Source organism: Myiozetetes cayanensis, unplaced genomic scaffold (assembly GCF_022539395.1).
Source record: "Myiozetetes cayanensis isolate MyiCay16 unplaced genomic scaffold, myiCay2020 scf1, whole genome shotgun sequence".
In the NCBI taxonomy this organism is placed as follows: domain Eukaryota; kingdom Metazoa; phylum Chordata; class Aves; order Passeriformes; family Tyrannidae; genus Myiozetetes; species Myiozetetes cayanensis.
Window position 1 is genome coordinate 18,733,599 of NW_026086604.1, and position 22,094 is coordinate 18,755,692.

The 22,094-nt window shown below is 34.8% G+C and overlaps 1 protein-coding gene across 49 annotated transcripts in view; it reads right to left on the reverse strand.

Annotated features, from left to right (window-relative positions):
- Positions 1 to 22,094, reverse strand: part of RIMS2 (regulating synaptic membrane exocytosis 2) — a 442,383-nt gene that overhangs the window by 361,937 nt on the left and 58,352 nt on the right. For 38 of the 49 annotated variants that reach the window (XM_050323983.1, XM_050323815.1, XM_050323785.1 and 35 more), the window contains exons 2-3: positions 20,413 to 20,445; positions 19,929 to 20,015 (exon numbers count right to left, since the gene is read on the reverse strand). The exons of 10 other annotated variants lie outside the window; for them this stretch is intronic. In XM_050323983.1, coding sequence (XP_050179940.1) covers positions 19,929 to 20,015; positions 20,413 to 20,445 — 120 coding nt within the window. Of the gene's footprint in view, positions 1 to 19,924; positions 20,016 to 20,412; positions 20,446 to 22,094 lie in introns of all 49 variants that reach the window. One more of the 49 variants, XM_050323914.1, reaches the window with a different exon arrangement.

The window sequence follows — 22,094 nt, forward strand, 5'->3', positions numbered from 1 at the left end:
AGCAATTAAAGACTCACATCTAACTTCAAACAAGAACCTCATATCCAATTCTGTTTAAAACTACTGGATTATCGTACCCAGTCAGGTAACACAACTACAGTCTTGAAGCCATTCACAAGAGTGAATTCACATTCACACAGAGTTTTCAACTTTCATATCAGTGAAAATGAAATATTGGCAGGAAGCAGATGTCAGCAGAGATCTCTGTGAACTCAAGTCACAGCACTTTTAACTTTCTTGCTGGTAAATTCTCTACCATCTCATTGGAATTGACATACTGTTTCTGTCGGCTTTCCTCAAATAAAATTTAACCATTTTCTACTCTTAGTAGGTTTAACTTTGGAATCAGATATCTAAGTGAAATGTCTAAGCTTAGACTTCAGATTAAAAAAAAATATATCAAAATATATTCAGAGAATGTAAATTGAAAGAGCCTAAAAAACACACCCACATACCTGGAATTTACAAAAACTAGGAGAAATCTAAGATATTTAAAAGAGCTAGTCAGAGGCACTTACTTTTACTTCCTGCTAAAAGTACCAGTTTTAGCTAAACTTTCACTAACGTTTTCTTTTATATCTCAGATATAATATCCAGAAAATAGACGATACCATAAAATCCAATTCATTTGGGTGTTTGCCTGAAATGCAAGAGACCAAGATTTGAATTTCTACCTGCCCTGAATCCAACAAATCTGTGCAGATATAGTAACTCACAAGCTTATCTCAAAACTGTGCATAGTCTCTACTATGAGAGTTCCACTTTGTATAAATAATCCAATTTTTTTTTATCTATTCCTGTGAAGAATCTATCAGAAAATGAGCTCCACCTTATCTTTTTTCAGGTGGGAAATTCATTTTTCCCCACTTTAAAAATTATTAAATAGAGATTTTTCCCAGCATTTTAAGTATTTTGTTTAGATAAAGAAGGTTAAATATAAGCCCGATAGTGACAATAACAACCATGTTCAGCAATGTCAAATATTGTAATTTTTCTTCTAGAGTGACTCCTCCTGTAATTGTCAGTAGAAACAAATCTCTGATATTTTTATCTTTTTCACCCTTTACAGTTTGAGTTGGTTTACAGGTGGGGCTGACTAGAAAAAAACCATCGTTTTCATGTTTCCCAAACTCTAAACTATTAAGGAATATGTACTTTAATTATTCTGTGTTATTCATTACCATGAAATAGGAACACAGGAACAGTGATGCAATTTTAAGTGCAGAACATCTTTAAAGAGCCTATGAAATTTTGGGGGAGGTCCTAAACATAGTGAAAGATTTACTTACATACAAAAGATATAATCTTGTTCACACTAAGAAAAATACTACCTGCTCCTCAATTACAGAAGTTTTTCTTTATCAATATAATACTATTATTGAATAAAAATTTAAAAACAAATACAAAAATAATAATTAAAAAAAAAACGTGACCAAAGGTGTGTTAAAAAGGCACAGACACAGTTAAAGTAAGTTCACACATATACAACTTTATGTTTTTGGATAATTTTCATGAATGAATATTGTAAAAGACATAAATTTATATTCTAAGTGAATATTATACTCTAAATCTCAGTGAGTTAGACTGACTGTGCCTGAAGTGCTGAAGAGAAGAAAAAGAGCTAAGAGAATGGGAAGAAAGGAGTGTGGTTGTGAAATGGTCATGCCCTTGGTTTATACTCATGCTGATGCTTAGTTGTAACTCAAGTGGGAAAAGCCAACTACAGCAGACATAATCGGCATCCCAAACTATCCAGATCTGTTTCAGTCTCTCTTTGCCATGCAAGGGAGCAGGGTAAAGACATCTGTAATACTCTAACAGCATTCGCCTCATGCTCAGGAATGAACCCAAATATTCTCTGCTGGTGGGAACCTCATACTAGTCATTCTTACAAGTAAAATACAAGGCCAAGATGATGTCTTCAAGTTGCCCTGGTTCCATTCTGTCTTTTCTCCACTTGCTTTCCATAAAGGTTTGCAGGTCACATTTTACCACATTTTGTTCTCAGTTTGTTTGACCTCCCTCACAAAATAGAAAATATTCTCCCATTGCACTCATTCTGATGTCATAATGAATTCATTAATTTAGCATGACCCTAAATAAATTTGTAACTACAGATGAAGTCGTGTCACTGAATCTAGTTTATTTTAACACATTCAGAAACTCAGTAAAAAAAGTACAAGAAAGGATGCGGAAAAAAAGCCACTCCATTTTAATAAACAAAGATGATATGACTGTGAATCAATACACCAGCTAGACAAAAAGCCTAGCTGGGACTGAGAGGATTACCTCACCTATTTTTTTCTGTTTACAATGCTCAGTATTGAATAAAACTGCAGCCTTTGTTTATTAACTTTGCTTATTAGCAGCAGCGAGACTGCTCTTTGTTGACAAGGGAGCAGAGAACAATAGCTAAGTACAATAGTCCTGAACGTGGCTACAAGAAAAAGGGAACATAGAGAGGATGAACATATGGACTATAAAGGGTTGAATCAATTAATGTTATCATATTTCTGTGTAGTTTCAATGATATCAAGGTAAAGCTAGACAAGATGCATATAAAGGAAAAAAGAAGTAGATAACCCCTGGCTGTACCTGTTACTTCCAGTTTTCCTCAGAACAGCAGATACTTGCTTCTACCTTTTCCTCAGCAGTTCAATCTAACTGCAAGATTACATTGAGAAATGGTATCTTTGTAATTGTTCCTTGTTTGTTAAAATTAATCTTTTACTGAGTATTTCATTGTACTTTTACGGTATATAATATACAAAAAGCTAGAAAGTCACGACTAAGTTTTAAGCAGTCAGAATATAGTTAAAATATCCAATTTACCTAGATCTTTGTCAAAACTTTCTTGGCTATAATAAGTAATATGGACATTTAAAATTAAAGAGAATATCACATTCCTTCAAGAGTTTAACAATGGCCAAATCATTCAGACAAAACTCCCTAATCTCTCCACAGCTGACAATTAGGAAAGTAACCTCCTGTAAGTAAGGAAAGTTCCTTCCTAACTCCATATGGAAATTACTTTACAGCTTTGAATATCTTCACACCACTCTGTGTTCTATTTCAGTGTAATCCAGAAGGCTCCAGTTATCATTTTCTGACTCTTATTTAAAATCCTATCTTACAATAGAAGTTTCCACAACTTTCATATATTTTGGCATTACACTGGGGTATTTTTTCCTCTTTCTCATTAGCTGCTCATGCACTAGAAAAATAATTAGAAAATCGTTTCTTAAACCATTATGAGTCTGTCTATTCCTACCATGTTGCTCTCAATTGATTCTAAAATGAATTTTCTTGGCTAAATTTTTAATTCTTTCTCCATTAAAATTTTTCATTTTTCTTCTGACAAATTTTGTCATCTACTTCTGTACCTTCTGGAAGTATCAGTTAGACTCTGTTTTTTAAAGTTTAAGTGTCAAGTGGGTAAACTACATCAATATTATTATACACAACAGTGGTAGTTTTCCTTCTGCTCTTTACCCTTGTGACAAGGCCAACACTTCCCAGGTAATTTTAGGTCTCGTACAAAGTAAGATTAACCATGCCAGTTGTAATTGAAAAAGTGCCTGACTCTCCAAGGAAAATTTCCAAGTTCATTCCACAACTGCATTCATGCAGTTAAAAATATTTTATCTCCACTTCCATGGGCCTTGTCCCTGTGTTCGCATTCCACACTATCCCAAAGGAGCTGCTTTGATAAATTGCTGAAGCTGTAAGAACTAAACCTCAGCTGGCAATGAAGAACAGGACCGAGCAGTTGAATTTACAGTACAAGTAGGCTGCCAGGAAGTGTATGTGAGAAAGCACAAGAACAGGATCTTTAAAGTTGGGTCATTTCATTTATATTTCATCCCAGTTATAATAGGTAAAGGCAAGATTATAGATTAAAAATTGCAGATAATTATGATCAAATTTTTTTACCTAATTTATTTTAAAAAAAGATGTAAGCAGTCACTCTGCGTGCTTTACATACTCAGATAACTTCAACTTCACTTACTTAAACAATTTTCTGAAAATTCTGGTAGGAAAGAACAATTGCATTTCAAGTTTGGAAAAACAGTCATAGTGACAGAAGGAAACTTTTGGAACTGTTGCATCTAAGGGCAATGATGCAACATGAGCTCAAGATTTACTGAATATTAGAAAGGCTACAATCAGAGACACCTTAAAATACACTGTACTATTTGACTCTTCAGTTGTACTGATACCATAATACCGTGACATACTGCTGCTGCTAAGCACTTTGGACTAGTGCAAGTGAAGTTTTCAGAAACAGTCATAGGAAAAAAGAAGTCTTCCTGGATTCAGTCTCATCTTAATGATGACCAGTATCTATCCTTAATTTCTATGAGAGAAGGCATAAAGGACAGGAAAAATCTGTAGCCTGGATATTGCTGTAAAATAGGCACATCAGACATGGCATCATACACATTTAGAATCATGACCACCATGTGCAGTAGTCTAGCTATTAGAAAAATCCCAACCAAAAACCAAAATTTCTCTAGACCTGTAAGTCAATCAACCACAAAAGACCTCCAGGTAAAACAGTCTCCAGGAAGAGCAGATCTCCAGGAAGAATAGTCAGAGCTCCTTGCTAAACAGAAGGGAAATAACATCTCATGACTTTTTTTTTTGGTAACCGAAAACCACTCTATAAACTAGAAATAGGATTATTTTGCAGCTATTGCAACAAACACATTGCAGCATAACATATTACTTTATGAGCTTTATGCAAAACCTAAGACTCCTATTTGGATATTTTCCATACAACGTCGAGGCAGATGTACCCAAACTTTCATACCCTACACAAAATTTCTCACCTTAAATCTAAATCGCTGAGAAAAATACTTGGCTCTCATAAAATTTTCCTCTTATACTCTATTTCTATTCTGTCATTCTACATTTTGTACTTAAAAACATGCTCATTTTTATAGCTACTGCTACATGATTCTTCCTTATTCATTTGATTGCTATGTTTTGAGGCAGAAATGCTACGTTAATGTGAAAACATTAGAAATATAACTGCATGTTGACTATTTCTGCATTTTTTCTGATACTGTCATGCTGGGAATTCTAAAAAATATCAGTTTTAAGAAATCTGAGGCACATCTATATACTTTTTACTTACTGGACCTTTATTTTTTAAACAGCCTCATTATTAAAAGTATACAAATTACTGTTCTGTCCAAATTATTCACTTATAGGAAGTTTCACAGTTTATCTTATATTTTACTTGTTTTCATAAATCATACTTTTAATTACTTCACTCTAAATTTCATTTTAAAGCTATGCAGTATTTGGCTGAAAAAGAGGCTAATTCAGTTCTGTCAATTAAGCACATTGCAACATTATTACAGTTATAAAGGGCATCTCCAGCAGAGATAGTATTTCTCACAGTCACTCGGGTTACTTTTTTGCATCACTGATTCACTTACAATAGGAAGTCGTTCACTTCACACCTGTAGTTTCAGAAATGCCAAAAATAACTAAGTTACCGTGATAAACTTTTTTATCCTTACTATGAAAGCCAAAACTACTTTTTCATTAGACAATTACACACACAGCCAAAATAAATACATGTTAAATAATAGGTCACAGTGTCTAGGCTCCGAAATGTAACACCTCCTGACATTACAGTATCATGATTAGAACGAGTTCATTCCACATTGTTTACAACATTCATGAGCACTTTCAATTATTAAGTAGTCCTATCTTTTTACTTCTGTGACAGGAGTGTTCCTATCTTGATGATTTTCTTTTTTTAACAAACAGGAAATAAATTTGAGCAATGCTAGGAAAGTGAGTGTAAGCAAGTCTCAGTTGTGCTCATCATAGTTGTCTCAGTTTCACCTAAGCAAACTACACCAACATGTTTGATGCTGAATAATCACCACCAGAAGTGGTGTTTGCAATTATTTGTGGTGCATCCTGGTTTTGACTGTGTCAGTATTTTTACTGTAAAAGTATCACTGGTGGAGCCACATTGCCAGCAGCACTAGAGGGGGAGAGCCTTTTGAAACAGTTTGCCAGTTCTCAGAAGCCTGTAATTTTCCATAGTGTTCATACTTTTAAAGGAACAGGAAGTAAGGCCAAAACACAAATTATTTTCATGGTGCTAATGTAATTTTTCTTTTTTTTTCTTATGAGGAAGGAACTCACAAACCAAGAGACATGTTCTCACTTGTAGGACTGTGTTTTTGTAAGTGTATGAGCAAGGTGTGTAACAGTCTCCCCCATACTAATTTTATCTAAATCCATGCCTCCATACTTCCTCTTTAGTGAAAAACTTAAACTTTGCTTCTTAGAAGTAAAATATAATGTCAAATTAGGTTGCAGTAGTATTTCTCTATTTTAGATTAAAAGTATTTGGTAATGATGGAAAAAAAATTTGTGCCTCAGAAATGCATAACTAATAGTTAATCTAATACTATTTCTGAGAGATAATGCTCAAGTTTTCCAAATAATTGGAGTTGTACAAAACCATGCCAAAGAATCAGTATCAGAGAGAAGATCAGAATTTAATCCTATATGTAAATCCTTTAACCCCTTAATTAAAGTTTATTAGTTAACCATTAAGAGCTCAGAGTTACTGGGTATAAATGAGGGTTGTAAGAGAATGAAGTCAGGCCACCAGTGGGCCTGCTGCCCATAACCCTGCAGAGTGGAAGGATGCAGTAACAGCAGGCCCCCTGAACTAGCAGAGGGAGTGAGGACACTGCCACTCAAAGGACAGGAGCTATTCCAGAGACAGCACTGTGAATATCTGTTTTCCTATAAAGCTTGAATACTTTTCTCGGTCAAGATTCTTATATCAGTTTATTAAAGCCTTCTCCTGGAGTACTTCTGTTTAGAAAAACAATATATATAAACAGATCTCCTATCCTAATTACAGACATTGTGGAATACAATTTGGAGGGGAAAAAAATATTTATTATCATTCCTACTGCAGAACTTGGTCAATTCCACCTATAGAAAATAAATCATGTCCAAAATCAATTGCCATTCTTATTTTACATGTCTTTTGTACCTAGGATTGACTAGACATCACTATTCAAAGAATAGTGATTCAAAGAAGACATGATATCATTACTGATGTATTTTCAATTCTTTCTGCTTTTGTAACTAAGCTGTTCCAATAGGATCTTTGTAACAGGGGGTTTCCAACATTGGAACAAAAGCTCTCTTTAAATCTGGACACCCAAAAATAAGCTTATTTTATATAAATCTCACTTCTCTCTTTCCAAGGTCTCTAAAGGAAGAGTCGAAAAAGAGGCAAAGGCATTGGCTGGGATATAAGAGCCAGTACTTAAACAAATCACTAGAGGAGATAAAGTTTTGATCCTAGGATTATCACAACTCATCAATGTTGCATGTCTAAGCAAAGAAAAAATATTCATACATAGGTAATTCATATTGTAATAGCTAGGATATATACACAGTGGAGTCCCAAATCCAATAACAAATCTTTTAATAATAGTGTCCAAAAGAACAGAAAGCATAATATTTTCTTAAGAGAGTCAACATAGATACTGTAAAGAGGAGAACGCAGCATCATCACTAGATGTGATGAAGTAAGGTTAGAGAGAATTTGCTACCTTAAATTCACATTTAATTTTGAAATGGACAGCATTCTGCTGTTTCTGAAGTTACCTGTTAATCAGATCCTTTTCACACAAATGTTAGTGGGTTTCATCCTGTTGGTGAACACTGCACTAGAAACAATAAAACATGTTTTGCTCTTAGGTACATAATTGGGAAATGGGGGTATCCACAACTGTTCCAAAACTGTTTTCTGACACAGTCTGCATACACAGACAAAGTACACCTCAGATGAGAAGTCTGACTGTGTTCCTGACGACAAAACCCAAGTTCTCTCTTCTTTACATCCTTGCACTGAAACAAGAAAATCTATTTCCTAAAAAAACTTACCTCTGGTAATCAGCTGTGGAACCAGGGAATATACAAATGGGTGCAAAGATTCCTAAACGGTGAGAAAAATGTGACATGTAGAATGTATAACTAAAATTACTGACCACCTTTCAAATTCTGAAGTCATTGAATCAATTTGTGACAGATTCAAATTCCAAATAGGCCCAAATAAAAACTGGATTTTTTTTTCTGTGACAGTGCCTTTTTTTTTTTTGCTCTGTGACAATCTTCACCGTCTGTTAATATTACTCATAGATGAGACTTTGTACTCAGTAGTATTCCTCCTCACCCCAGGCTTCTGATCAACTCACCCTGGCACCATCTGTCTATGTTTGTTCTGAGTCCAAGATACTCCAGGAGCCACATCACTATGAATTTACTTCAACTTTCTCTCTATACAGACCATAAGCTGGAAAACATCTTTCAGAAGAGATAAGTGAATTTCCTTCTTCTGTAAAATCAATGATAGCAGAAAGCCACCCATGAGGGTGCAAATAAAAGCAAATGGGAACGATGATGTTGAAAAAAATAAAAAGACGCATTCAACTGTAAAACAGAAGAGCTGATGGAGAGTTTCATGATATAAATACTTTAAGGACCATGGTCCTCTTGGAGCACACCTGAATGTTTCGACTATCTGTTCAGTCATCCTCAAATCTCCAAAACCAGGACTAAAGTGAAGACTGCCAGCACATCACAAAAATTTGCTCCTGGTGATAAAGGACAATTGTCTCATGTAGTATGTGTTCCCTAGGTAAACATGGCAGAGCTCCACATCCTGTAGTCAGCCTTTCTAAATCAGTCTAGTCCTTTCTTGCCTTAAATAAGAGAGAATAAATAGACATTTCTCTCCTCTAGCCTTGCTGCCCCTCCACACCTTCTCAATTAAAGCATGAATATTTAATTTTACTTTATCTAATTAATTTACAAAATGCTCCAACTACTCCTTATCAAAGAGATAAAACAAGACAACAATGAAAAGAACACTTTACTCACCCTCACTCATTCAAACTTGTATTACAATCAACCACTGCAAATACGCCCAAATAAAAGTACACAGCTGAGAGAATAAACCCTCCCAAAGACAAACACAACACTGACTCATAGCTATCAATTAAGCAGAAATGTTATTGAAAGGAGTTGGGACTTTAAAAACATGTAACCAACATTACTGAACTTTCATCTGAAAAGTTCTGCAGCTGGGAATCCTAATTGTATTTCCAGCAAGCCTAATTGTGTTTCCTGACTCCAGGGAACAGAAATTCCCCAGATACTGATGACTGACAGGTCTGGTTCTGCTTTCAACCTGCAAGTAGGCAAAAATACCCACTGCTATGTGAAACTTAGCATGAAAAGCAACCACTGTTTCCACTGGTATCATGAGCAGCTGGAAGTGCTCAATACCTCATATTAACATTCAGCTCTACCCGCAGCTGGGTCATTTGTAGAAGTCATTTCCGAGGTACAAACTACTCTCAGTACTTGCATTCAGTAGCCAACATTAAGATGTAGGACTTAAACCACACAGGTAACATTTGTGAAGTTCGAAACATCTTTCTTTACCAAAGAAACTCAATGGAGATAAAAGGCATCCACCAGCACTTCTAGAGTTACTGGTATGAACTGGTTTAGAACTTGCTTCCTGGTTCTGAAACTGCGTATTGGTTCATTAACCTAATTTTTACTTTTCTAAGAATTTGATCCAACTTCCTGAGGGTAGTTAGGCAGTTGCAGTTTCATAATTGATTCAACCATGATGGCTAAATCTCTCCTCTTTCTTGAATATTTATTCAACATTTTTCATTATGTTCTTTTCTCCTCTTAATATCTCTGTGATTCAAAATAAAAATATTTAAAATTTTTTAATATCAAATTACCACTCATTAAAATTACCCTTTGAAGGCCTTTGTTATTATACTAATCACTACTGATTTAAGAAGTTCAATGTATTTGATATAAATAATTAAAAATCATCAGTAAACTCAGTTTGATTGTTTCAGGAAATGTTATTTTTTACTACTAAATAATCTTTTGTACATTTCTGACTTCAAATTTTTCATCAGCAGTCTTCCCAATTCATCCAATAATTAAAAAATATCTCCTAGTTATTTTTGGAAACTTTTCAATCACTCAGTAACACGTACAGCAGAAGCTATGAAAGTATCTTTTGGTCATGCTTTCTTAGTACCAGTTTATATGGGAAAAAGAAAAAAACCAGGGATTAATGTGTGAGAAAGCTACTGCTGTCCAAAAACCAAACAAGCTACCACCTCTACCTTAGTCCTGCATGTGTGATTTCTCAATATTTTCAGGGGTTATTTCACTTTGATTAAAGTAATTCTGAGTTTTTCCCGGTGAAATGTTAAGAGGATAAAAGCAGGTTGAAAGAAGGTGATGAGAAAAAATTTGAGGAGAGGTACTGAAGGACTGTTTTGAACTAGAGCCTCATGGAAAAGGTCTAGAGAGACCTTTCCTTGGAGAAATTAGCTCTTACCCTGTAGTACCAGGAGAGCCTGCTTACAGGTGTTGAACACAACAGAGAGCTCAGGTCAGGAGTTTTCACGTGGAAACAGAAGCTGTAATGCCCAAAACAAGCCCAAGTTAACTGTGCCATAAACATATTTCCCAAGTGATGGGAACAGACACTCATAACTCTGCTGTATTGTGTGAGTGCACCCTGAACATACTCCTCACATTTACAGTACTACCAGGGTAGTGCATGACTCACAGGAGCATGGCTTTAGGGAAGAGAGAGATCAGTTCCACTGAGGCTGCTAACTAGTTCCAACATCCTTTGATTTTATGAATCTGACTGCTGAGCTCATTATTTTGTCTTGGAAAACTCAACGGCAACAAGAACACTAACCTATAAGAATCTATTCTGACATATTTTTAAACTAGATAATGCAGACAGCACTATAATGCGTTGAGCTATTCTTCAAATCCACTAGTATTAACTGAAATTTAAATTTTCAGAATCACAGAAAATACTGACAAAAAATAATTTGTGTGGGAGAAAACCACAGATAACAGAGTGGAAAAGCCCAAAGAGGGGAAAAAAAAAAAAAAAAAAACACTTTTGGAGATAAAGCTTGCCAGAGAGAGATGGACACAGAAATCTTTGAACTAGAAAAAGGGAAATCTTGAGTTTGAAAAAGATGGTCTATGAAAATAGTTTTTTTGTTATTATAAGGAATTGTCTCAGGTAACTGGAGCCCAGAAACAGACCAAGACCAAGTACAGCCTGGCTGTACCATCTGGTTTTCTCCTTTAGGTTTCACACAAGGATTCTGCCTATACAGGAAGGCTGTAGAACCACTGAGCTCCCAAACTTATTTTCAGTTTCAAGCATCCTAACTGTATTTCCATAGGATAAAGCTTTTGTGCTTGGCCTATATTCCCAATGGGAATATTGAATCAATAACAAAAAATTACCAGAGGGCAAATAAATTACTTAGAGAATGCTATGAAAAGTGACTCAGATAATATAAATCCCGTGAAAATTCAGGTTTTGATATTTGTTATGTTCACAATGAGAATCACGAACCTGGCCAGTATTGATAAGTGTAATAACACTTCTGTATTCTTTATTTTCTATCCAAATATCAAAAGATAAATGTTCCCTGCCTGAACAGTAAGGTAAATTTACAAAAATACTGATAATAGTTTTTATCAACCTGCAAACAAGTCATAAGTACCAGAATATATTCTTTTTCTTTTCTTATGCTTAGTCTTTTTCTTTTCTTATGCTTAGTCTGTGCCAAGTCATCTTCATGAATGTAAGAGATTATTTCTACAAAACAGAAATTCTACAAGAAAGCTAAGAATATGTTGCATATGACAATATTTCATTGGTAAAAAAAATAGCTATTAAAAAGTTACTTCTGCAAACTTGGATTTGCCTCAAATTGACATTAATAAAAAAAGGGTCTACACCATAAATGGTTAGAAATTGATACATAATAGAGGAAAAAAGCTCTACAGATAGCAGCAGTTTTGGGTGCACTGAATAGTCACTTCAAAATAAAAAAGTAGATGTCTCTATAATGTAGATCTGTATTTGAAACAATTATTAAATTTTGTTTTTTCATATTTTCAGCATAGTTTCATCAGAATGCCCGAGCAAAAACAGCCATTCTTTGCCAGCCTAGTCCCTAACAAATACAAAAGCAATCAAACAAACAAAAGAACAAAGAGATATCTGTAATGGACTGAAAATTGCATGGGAAAGTAGAAGCATTTTGAAGGAGTGCATGGATAGTCACACCCTTCAAACTGGAGTTTGAGAGAAAGTGCTCACTTGGCACCAGAGAAGGGACAGGAACTATATTGAGCAGCCACATGTTACTACAAGTGTAAATGATCATTTGCAGTCTAAAATTATCACAAACACTAGGGAAAGCAAGGTTCAACCTTCATTTGACAAGTCAAAAGCATCTTATGCCACTTTTTGGAATATTTGGAATAACTAGTGATATTGTAAGTAAAATAAGGTTCACATCCCTTCTGCTCACAACATATAATATACCCTGTCATTTTAAGGAGAAAGACTGTACATTTTTGTGAATAATGCAGAGCCAGTACAGTGCAGCAGCTGTGATTTGATCTTCTCTGGAAATGTTGACCTTCCTAAGACAAGATTTGATAAACTTCATAAAAACTGAACTTGCTGCATGATCTTTATCATCAGTTCTTCACAGAATGAAATGCACAATTCTTTGGAAAATAAAAATTAACACATTCATTATGGTTACAGTTAATGCTAAAATGACTGTACAGCCCCTATATTTTGCAAGAACCCCTCTTGTCACTGTCCTGAAGGCAGATTCCATTGGAAACCGAGGTCACTGATTCAGCCGCATGCTTAACAGGCTTTCCTCTTTTCATAAGAGTATCACTTCTGTCTTGTTTAAGTTAAGCTTAAGCCAGCATTTTCTAAATCTATTTGCTTATCTCATTCAGACAACCTGTCATCCCTCTAGGGGTACTGTCTATTTCTTTTGGAAAGCAGTTCAAATCAGGATGTTGTCAGCATATTAGCAGCGCCACAGCCTGTGACATTCACAAACTCTGAGAAATTACAAAAATTAGAGAGAAAATACTCTCCCACAAAGCTTTTAGGAGCTGCTGTATGTTACAACATATTGCTGTCTGTGTTTTATATACAGCATTGGGTTCATTTACACCTATATGTAAATACATATGGAGACATTCCATCCTTCAGTCATGTCATGTTTTTACTTCTTACTACGTTGCATAACACAAAATGTCTAGAGAATTCAGTACACGAAATTGTTCAGATATAGCTCCAATTCAGCCCTACTATATAAATAAGTAGTACTATTTCTCTTTATTATTATTTTATCCAATTTCTTATTTGAGTAAAATATGTAAACACAGATTATCTCAGTTTGGGGGACTTTTTTCCACTTTCTCCTTGCCCATAATGCTAACTGCTTGCCAGCTAAGTATTTTTGGTTGCATTCTTCTTTCTATATGAAAGTCTGTTATTTAACCCCAGATTCTCAAGAAATTCTTCATTGTATCATACTATTTGATTTTTATTTCAAAGTTTAGTTTTTTCTTTCACAAAGAGATAATATGTTTCTCACATTGTCCCTGACATTTTTTTCAATTCCTAATTAACAAACTTTCTTAATTTATCAAAAAATGAGAAATCTATTATCTTTGAACTATCACATCCTGTGGATTCCTCTGTCAAATTCCAAGTCCTTGTATGTTTTAGGATTAAAATAGACCAGTTGGATTCCAATTTAAATATAAAAATATATTTCTTATGATCATTATATTTACCTGTTCCCAAAACGTCTATCTTGGCCTTCTGATAGAACCCAGCTCCATCATATTCATAGAATCAATAAGGTTGGAAATTACCTCGAGTAAAAAATCGAGTCCAAATACTCTGACCAAACACCACCATGTCAACTGAACCACAGCACCATGTGCCACGTCCAGTCGTTTCTGGAACACTTCCAGGGATGGTGAGTCCATCACTTCCCTGGGCAGCTCATTCCAATGTTTAACCACCCTTTCCAGTGAAGAAATTACTACTGTCTTAACCTCACCAACATTGTGAACAATTCAACCAACATAAATAAGGTTTTCTTGTAATAAATATTTTGAAGAAAATGTTTGAAAAAGGTCCAGGGCCACCATACAAACGCAATATCATATTGCAAATGGTAACAGTAAGAGTCCTAATAAGTCATCAGAATCAAACAACAGAGGTTGTTTTGGTACCTTGGAGACAAAATAAGTTTTATTGTTAGGAGGTATTTGTGGATCTATATTTTACTTTGAAATAGTTACAATCTCCTTGCATTTTTTTATACTGCAAATTATAATTTCATTTTGAGCTCATTTATTCTCTGATTCCTTTCTATCTTACTGTCTAAGAAAATTAACACTGTAGAGTGTGTCTTCTCATTACTTCAATTTCACAAGTCTGTTGGCTGCAGAGACCTATTTTTCTCTTTCAGAAAAGTATTTCTTCAAGTGGAATGTGTTATTTTCAACAGGTTCCGTTAAAAAACATTCTGAACAGGAACTGCACAGACTGTAAATAAACCCACTGACTATATATAGTGTAAACTGTATTAAATAATTGTTAATGTTTGCTATGGGCTTGCTATCACAGGTGGAGTAGATAATTTGAAGACATTCAAAACTACCTAGTGGTTGGTAGAGGTGTTCTTTATGCAGTAAATTTAGAACACAAAAATTATAATCCATTGATTTATGTTAGATATTTAAGAAATGCCAATCTATTTTAACAAGAATTGATTAGAGATTCTTATAAATGGAGTAATCTATTTCAAAGATTGCTTTAATTCAGACACTGACTAAAGTATGAAGAACATTTCCTTATCAGACAAGTCTAATTTCATGAAGAAAATAACATATCTAACCAAAGAAAGTCTACTTATCAAATGCTGACTTTGGGGACTAGTAAGACTGAATTTGCATCATAAATGAAAAAATGTTGTATGTACTGCATCTAGAAATTTATTCTGGTTTGTGGTGCAAGTTTATGAAACAATGTTGCATAAAGGAGATTTGGAATAATGACACTGTCTTCTCTATGAATATAGTCCCTGTTCTTTACAGTACACACATTCAAATACTGAAAACTTTTCATTATGTGACTTTATATCAACAGAGCACGTTAAAAAAACTATATGTGTGTGATCACATAGACTATTGTGAAAACTTGGTAATACCTGACATTCCAAATAGCAAAGGAGTAAAAACGTAAAAATCAAGCATTTTTGAAAAATTATTTCTTTCATTTGCAGTTGTTTATGGAATTCAATTTTTTAAAAATCTTTCCCTTCAAGACTACAGGAAAAGGCATTTCATTGAAAATTTTACTGTTTTGCAGGTGTGGTCTACCAGTAGAAAAATTAGTTTACAAAAAAACATGCAGAAAAAGGTTTTACTTGGTATCATTTTACAATAATTTTCAATCTTCATTTCCTTGTTGTGACAACATAACTTCCAGAAAAACATATAAATATTTATTTATTGAAAAGACATTATTAGCAGCAAAAATCCCAATGTTGTGCTAAACAATGCACATTTTTTGATCTCTCCTAGAATTAGTCTAGGGAAAGAACAAAAAGGCAATGAAATATTTTGTTCTATTTATTTTGAAATGGTTTAGATACAAAAAGCATTATGCTTAATGACTTTTGATATTGACTGTATTTTTTCTACTGTTTATTAATAATGCGCTCATAACTATCAAAACAAGAAAAGAGGCTCAATTTCTGCTGTCAAAGTCAATGATCAATCTCTTACAGTTCTAAACAAGTAACTAAACTTCCAGCCTGAAAATAAACAAAAATGTTCATGGGAAAAGGGAAAAAAAAAAACACCATCTTTTCAATATTTGGATATCTTTAAGCAGCAAACTCTAGAAACTTTCTTTCCTTAACTTACTGTATAAATTCACAGAACTCTCATATTTGATACTGTGAGGAACACTGATCACCCTTAATTCAGGACAGCATTTTTAAAAGGAGATAAGGCAACAAAAGAACAGAGTGCCTTTCACAGAAGCTGCCTCTGCAGCTTGAAGGAATAAATGTATGAAATATAATAGACTGCATGGAATGTAATAGAAATGTGTGAATGTTATACATAGTATAGACAAAGTATATAAGGAATCACATAATACAAGACTAGCACTTCCCAATGAAAATATCGCGGAGTAGGTTTAAAGCAAACAAAGAGTCACAACTCCTCGATAAAGTAGATAATTAAATTGTAGAACTTATTTTCACCAAGTTCTGAAGCCAAAAATACAAATAGGTTTAAAATGGGACTGCAGATAGTGATGGTAAATAGATTCCTAATGGTCATGAAATAAATGCAGCAACATGCACGCAGCCATTGCCCCAGGAAGCCACTAAAATACCTGTATCAGAATTAGTCTATGCATAACCCTCTCCTTATGTGTGTTCTCAGATATTCATTCCTGGGCACTGCCAATACACAATATTACACTAGTTGAATCTTTAGTGCCTCCTAGCATGGGAATCTCTTTATTTTGATTAGAGCCTAATAATATTACATAATGCTCTGAGATTCATGGAAAACAAAAATATAAACTCCAAGTCAAACCCTTAGGCACAGGACCACCAAATCCTAATGAAGAACAGTGAGATCCTTCCCTTTATTCAGCACTGATGAGGTCACACCTAGAATTCTGTATCCACTTCTGGGCTCCCCAGTTCAAGAGAGACATGGACATGTTGGAGACAGTCCACCAAAAGGCCGAAAAGATGGTTAAGAGACTGAAGCATCTCTCACATGAGGATAGACAGAGAGCTTGAACTGCTTAGCCTAGAGAAGAAAAAGTTCAGGGAGGGGATCCTATTAGTAAATCCTGACACCTGGAGGAAAGGTGCAAAGAGAATGGACCCAGGCTCTTTTCATCAGTGTCCAGTGACAGGATCAGAGAAATAGGCACACACTGAAGCACAACAGACTCCCTCTTATCAGAAGGAAATACTTTTCACTCTAGCACTAGCACTCTTGCCCACAGAGGTTCCAGAGTCCTCATCCCTGGAGATATTCAAAATCCATCTGGACATAGTTCTAAACAACTGGCCCTAGGTGATCCAGCCTGAGAAGGTGGGTTGGACAAGATGACCTCCAGAGGTCTTTTCCAACCTCAACCATTCTGTGATTTTGTGGTATAAAATTCACGTCCAAAAGTGTCAGACTAACCCTGCCTCTGCCTATAAGGATACTTGGGCAATGGTTTTTCAAAAATACTTTCTCCAGAGCAAAACTGAAATTTGTAACATGATACATTATGTTTTGAGACACTACTGATTCTTTTTCAGCCTCCTCCCACCACATTTTGTCCTCCCCAGATTCACTGTAGATCAGTATTTTCATCAGCAAAAGTGGACAGTCAGACATATTTTGAAATCCATTACAGACTCAGACACTGGCAGTGATTTCAAGTGGAAAATGCCTCGATATGTTTGGATAGTATAAGAATTTCTTCAGACATCTGTTCTCCCCAGTGTCCCACAATGTACCCAGGTAGAACAGTTCTCTGTAAGTCATTAAAGTAAGAAAAAGAAATAAAATTATAAAGTTACAGCAATACACAATATTTCTGTTCAATTTTCTCCCTGCAAGTTTAAAATAATCACAAAAATAAATCTTGATCATTAATAAATTAATGAAACTACCACAAATAAGCAGTGCTGGAAGATACTTTCAAAACTGTCTTTCAAAAGTGTCTTTCTAAGACACTTCCAAAAGTCACTTAGTCCATTCTCTTGTCCCAGCATGGGACCAGATATACTTTTGTCTCTTCTAGCAGATATTTGCCAACCTGCTCCTTAAGATTTTCACAGTTTCCACACAAGCCCTAGACAAACTGCAAGCATTTTAAGTTTTCTTTCCATGAAAGGTTTTCCCTATCCAGCTGAATTCTCCCTAATACAACTTCTGTCTACTCCTTTCTCCTGCACAACCAGAGGCATGGAGAAGAGATTATTTCCTTTCATGTTTCAGCAGCATTCTGCATAATTAAAGATTTGTCCCTCTCCTTCATCCCCTGGGATTTTCTCTTCAGGAGGCTAAATCACCTCATGTGTTTGATTCTTTCTTAATACATATGTTTCTTAGACATTTAATTATTCCTTCTTATTACTCTCCACTGAATTTCATCTGCTCCTCATAACTTTTGAAGAATGTTGTCCAAAGAAGGCTTTGCCATGCCAGGTGAGATCTTAGCAAAGCTTGGCAGTGTGGAAACTTCCTCATGGTGCTTCCTGGCTACTGTCTGCACATTCCTGTATGACATTAATCTCTTTAACAATGCTGGCTACAGCTCAACTCACATATTATGGCTCCCTGATTCTCTGCTAAGGAACATCTCCCTACACCATTTTCCTTTATACTGTGCCAACCACATAAACCACCCCTACATAGCTACACCACTTTGCATTTATCCTTTTGAATGGCATCATCACATCACAACCATAGCTTGGGTTTTCAGGGATAATTTTTGAATATAGTCGTGCCATTAGATGTTACACTTCTCCCAGTCTTATGCTATCTGCAAGTCAATTGAGTATACAGATCACTGTTCAAAAAAATCCTTTCATAATAACAGTAACTATTTAAAAATAGTTTTTGTCATCTGTAACTCAACTATTTACATTGTCCATACAGTATTTTTGGTTTCTTGAAAGCCATATGCTTCATACATACAAGCAGAACAAACTTTGCTGAGTTAAGGAAACTGGGTATACAAAGGAGGTACTGAGGTGTTTTTAAAAAATTGTAATATTGCCAGTATCCAACAATAATCAATAAAGAAAATATTCACTGTCCATATTATATAAAATTTTATAAGAACTTACATAAGAATGTCAGAAAGAGAGCTCAGAATAATACACTGCTTTACAGAATAGCAATTTTGAGTCCTATTTTTCAGTTTTAATTTTTGACAATTTCTTTCCATAGATTCAAAAAACATATCACAGCTTTGATGACCCACAAGTGTGAAGGTCCACTTAAATATACATATTTTCTGCTTGGAAAATAATTAACAAGTTACATGCAAGCTTTAAACCAGTTGTGCATGAGTTCAAAAGCAAACATTTCTTCTATCATGTGAACTTACAAGGCATTCACTTCTAGAAGAAAGGAAAAACATCAACTTAACTGTTTAAAGATTAAATAATATCAGAAGTAACATTTTAAGAATTTGAAAATTTGGATTAATAAATATTTTTTAGTTTGTCTTTATGAAAGAAATATCTTCAGCTCTGTGCTTTAAGTTCTACTCTAAGACTGAGTGTCCTAGCTTTGCCAGTTTCTGTTAAATCTTAAAATTCTCAAATAGCAAAGAAAATTTAATGACTTAACAGTATAAAAGGTCTGTTGATGAAATACCGGCCTCTTGACTGACCCAAGATTTCACCTTATATCTGCTAAAGTTTTGAAACTTTACAGATATTTTAAAAGCATGAAAAAAATGAAATGACATTTTCTTGTTCCTTAGAAACTTCTTCATACATATTATGTATATTCATATAGCATTCTATGCATAAACAATATCACAAATACCATGCATCTGCATAGACACGCTATACATAGTACTACATGTCTTATCATTCCAGCTCCTCATGCACAGTAAACACATCACTTCACTGGGAGTTTCACATATGGAACATTTGCAGAAAAGAAAAGACAAATGAAGCAGCAGGAACTCCTTAAGTTGTACTCTAATGTAATCGCTTATGTTACTGATAAGGAGAGTAAAATCTGTTTTTGGTTTTCCCTTTGCAAATGAGGGTTGGAAAGCAAATGGTATTCACCTTGTAAAATGCCCTCAGCTGAGTGTTCTAAATGGCAATTACTTCAAACATACTCTCCAGTATGTTCTGATGCTATACAGACATTACTTAGTCTACAGAGAGCAGCTTACTTACGTCTGGGGCTCCTTTTCATTTTGCTGTTTTTGCTGTGGTTGAAGAACGTTATTTACCAGCTCAGTGATCCCACTAAAGGGAAACCACCTGTTTAAACAAGCAAATAATGTGACTGAATAACCAATAAAACCACACTAGTTTAAATGTTTTCTTATCCAACATTATTAGAAATACACAGGCGGAAAAGCTAGAGCCAATGGGAATGTTAGCTGCAGAACTAAGTCAGCCACTAAGGATGTAAGGGAAGTAAAGTTTTACAATTCACCAGTTCACAAGCAGGCAGCAAGAACCTACATCCAGCTAACATGTGGATGGAGTAAGAAGCTGCAGGCAGCTCTCTTACAAGCCAGTCAGGAAGCAGATGACAAACTACCTGCAGCCTATCAGGTATCAGTGAAAGCTAATACCATCAAAGGTGCAGAGAGCAGAACATGGCAAAGGTAGAAAAGTCAAGCCTATTGCATCTTTAAGATATTTTACTTACTGTGTCGACTGTGGGTTTTGCTCTTCTTTGACCCTAAAAAGATAAGTTTGCACAACTGAGTGCAACATGTTGTAAAACAACGACCCTAAAGTTCTAAAATCTGTATCAAATGGGCAGGAGAAAGTTCCTACTTTGAGTTAAAAGTGTTTCCTTTACTATTTGTTGTATGTTTACATTCAAGTGTACTCTGGACTTATTTCCATTTAGGATTAAAAATGGGGAATGACAAGTATAGGAAACTTTTAGTTGCAAAATTAAATTGGTAATGTTTTATAACTCACTTTCAGTTCTTTGCTCATAATATCATGTCAAAACATTTCCAGGAATACATTCAGCTATAAATGCAAAGGAAGGGTCTTTGATTATCTAAACTATAATCTATTTTTTTATTTTTATTTACAACTGAACTGCCTATAGTTCAAGGTGATTTTGTAACATGTAACATGACATTTAAAACACAATATCCTAAACTAATAGATTAAAGGAAAATCTGCACTACATTTATTAAACCACAGTGATATCAGGACCTGCAGACAATGTAACTCTTAAAACTAAGGAAGGAAAGCTAGGGAATTTTACTCTTGAATGAACTTTTCTAGGACTTGCTTAAATAACTAGATAATACATACAGTAGGTCTGTTTAGTATTGATTAATATTTGTTCATTGCATTTAGGAAAACATTTCATCTGAAACACATGCTTTAACTTCAGTGAACAAGTTGATGTTCTAGACCAAACCCAAGAATATAGACATATACTCACAGGAATATTTATATCCTCTAATTGCAGGTATTGATCTTACATACTAAGTTAGGATCTACCTTCCATGTATGTTCAAAAAAAAAAACCAAAATGTTCCTAAATAGATATTCTGAATGTCTGTATAGAGAATACTCTCACTTAACTAAACAGGAATTGCAGGCTTGTAACTTAAGTGGATGCTTTGGGTTGAACAGAAAATTAAAGCTCATCGAAATAGCTCCACATCTCCTTCACTATATGATATCACAGGGAAATAAGTGGATGATAAGAAACACTAAAATCTTTCCAAAACTTTTTCTATACAAAAGGAAAAGTGAACATGCAGCACACAATAAAATGTCTCCAAGCATGGACTTGCCTCTTCAGCATGTTAGGAATTTTTATATAAAGAAATGTTCCAGTACCAAAACAAAGCAAACGAACAAATCCAGTAAACAAACAATCCCACAAAAACGAGCAGGTATATTCCAAAGAAATAAAAAATTGTGAAAATTAAAATTTCTCATGCAGTCGCAATTCCACTCCACCATGCATCTTAATCATAAATACTATCTTTAACCACGAGAATCCACACTAGTTTTTCAAAGTAGGAATTCAAAGTCAAAGGGGTGGCAAGGGCAGGGAATCAAAGTATTTTCATACTTTTTGCACTAGGTAGCTCAGGACTTTTAATTTAGATCACCCAAAATTATAAGCCTTAAAGCTCTATATGGTCAACTGTGAGAAGGAAACACTCCCAGACAATAATTCAGAGCTCCTAAGTAGCATACATAGAACTAGATGGTGTAAATGTGATCTCCCTGACAACTGGACAGAGAAGACTGAATATACCACTAATCCTTTTAGTCCTCTCGACTCATGACTTCCAAACAAACTAAGTGCACACTTTTAAGTTCATTGTGAATTTTTCTGTTGAATTA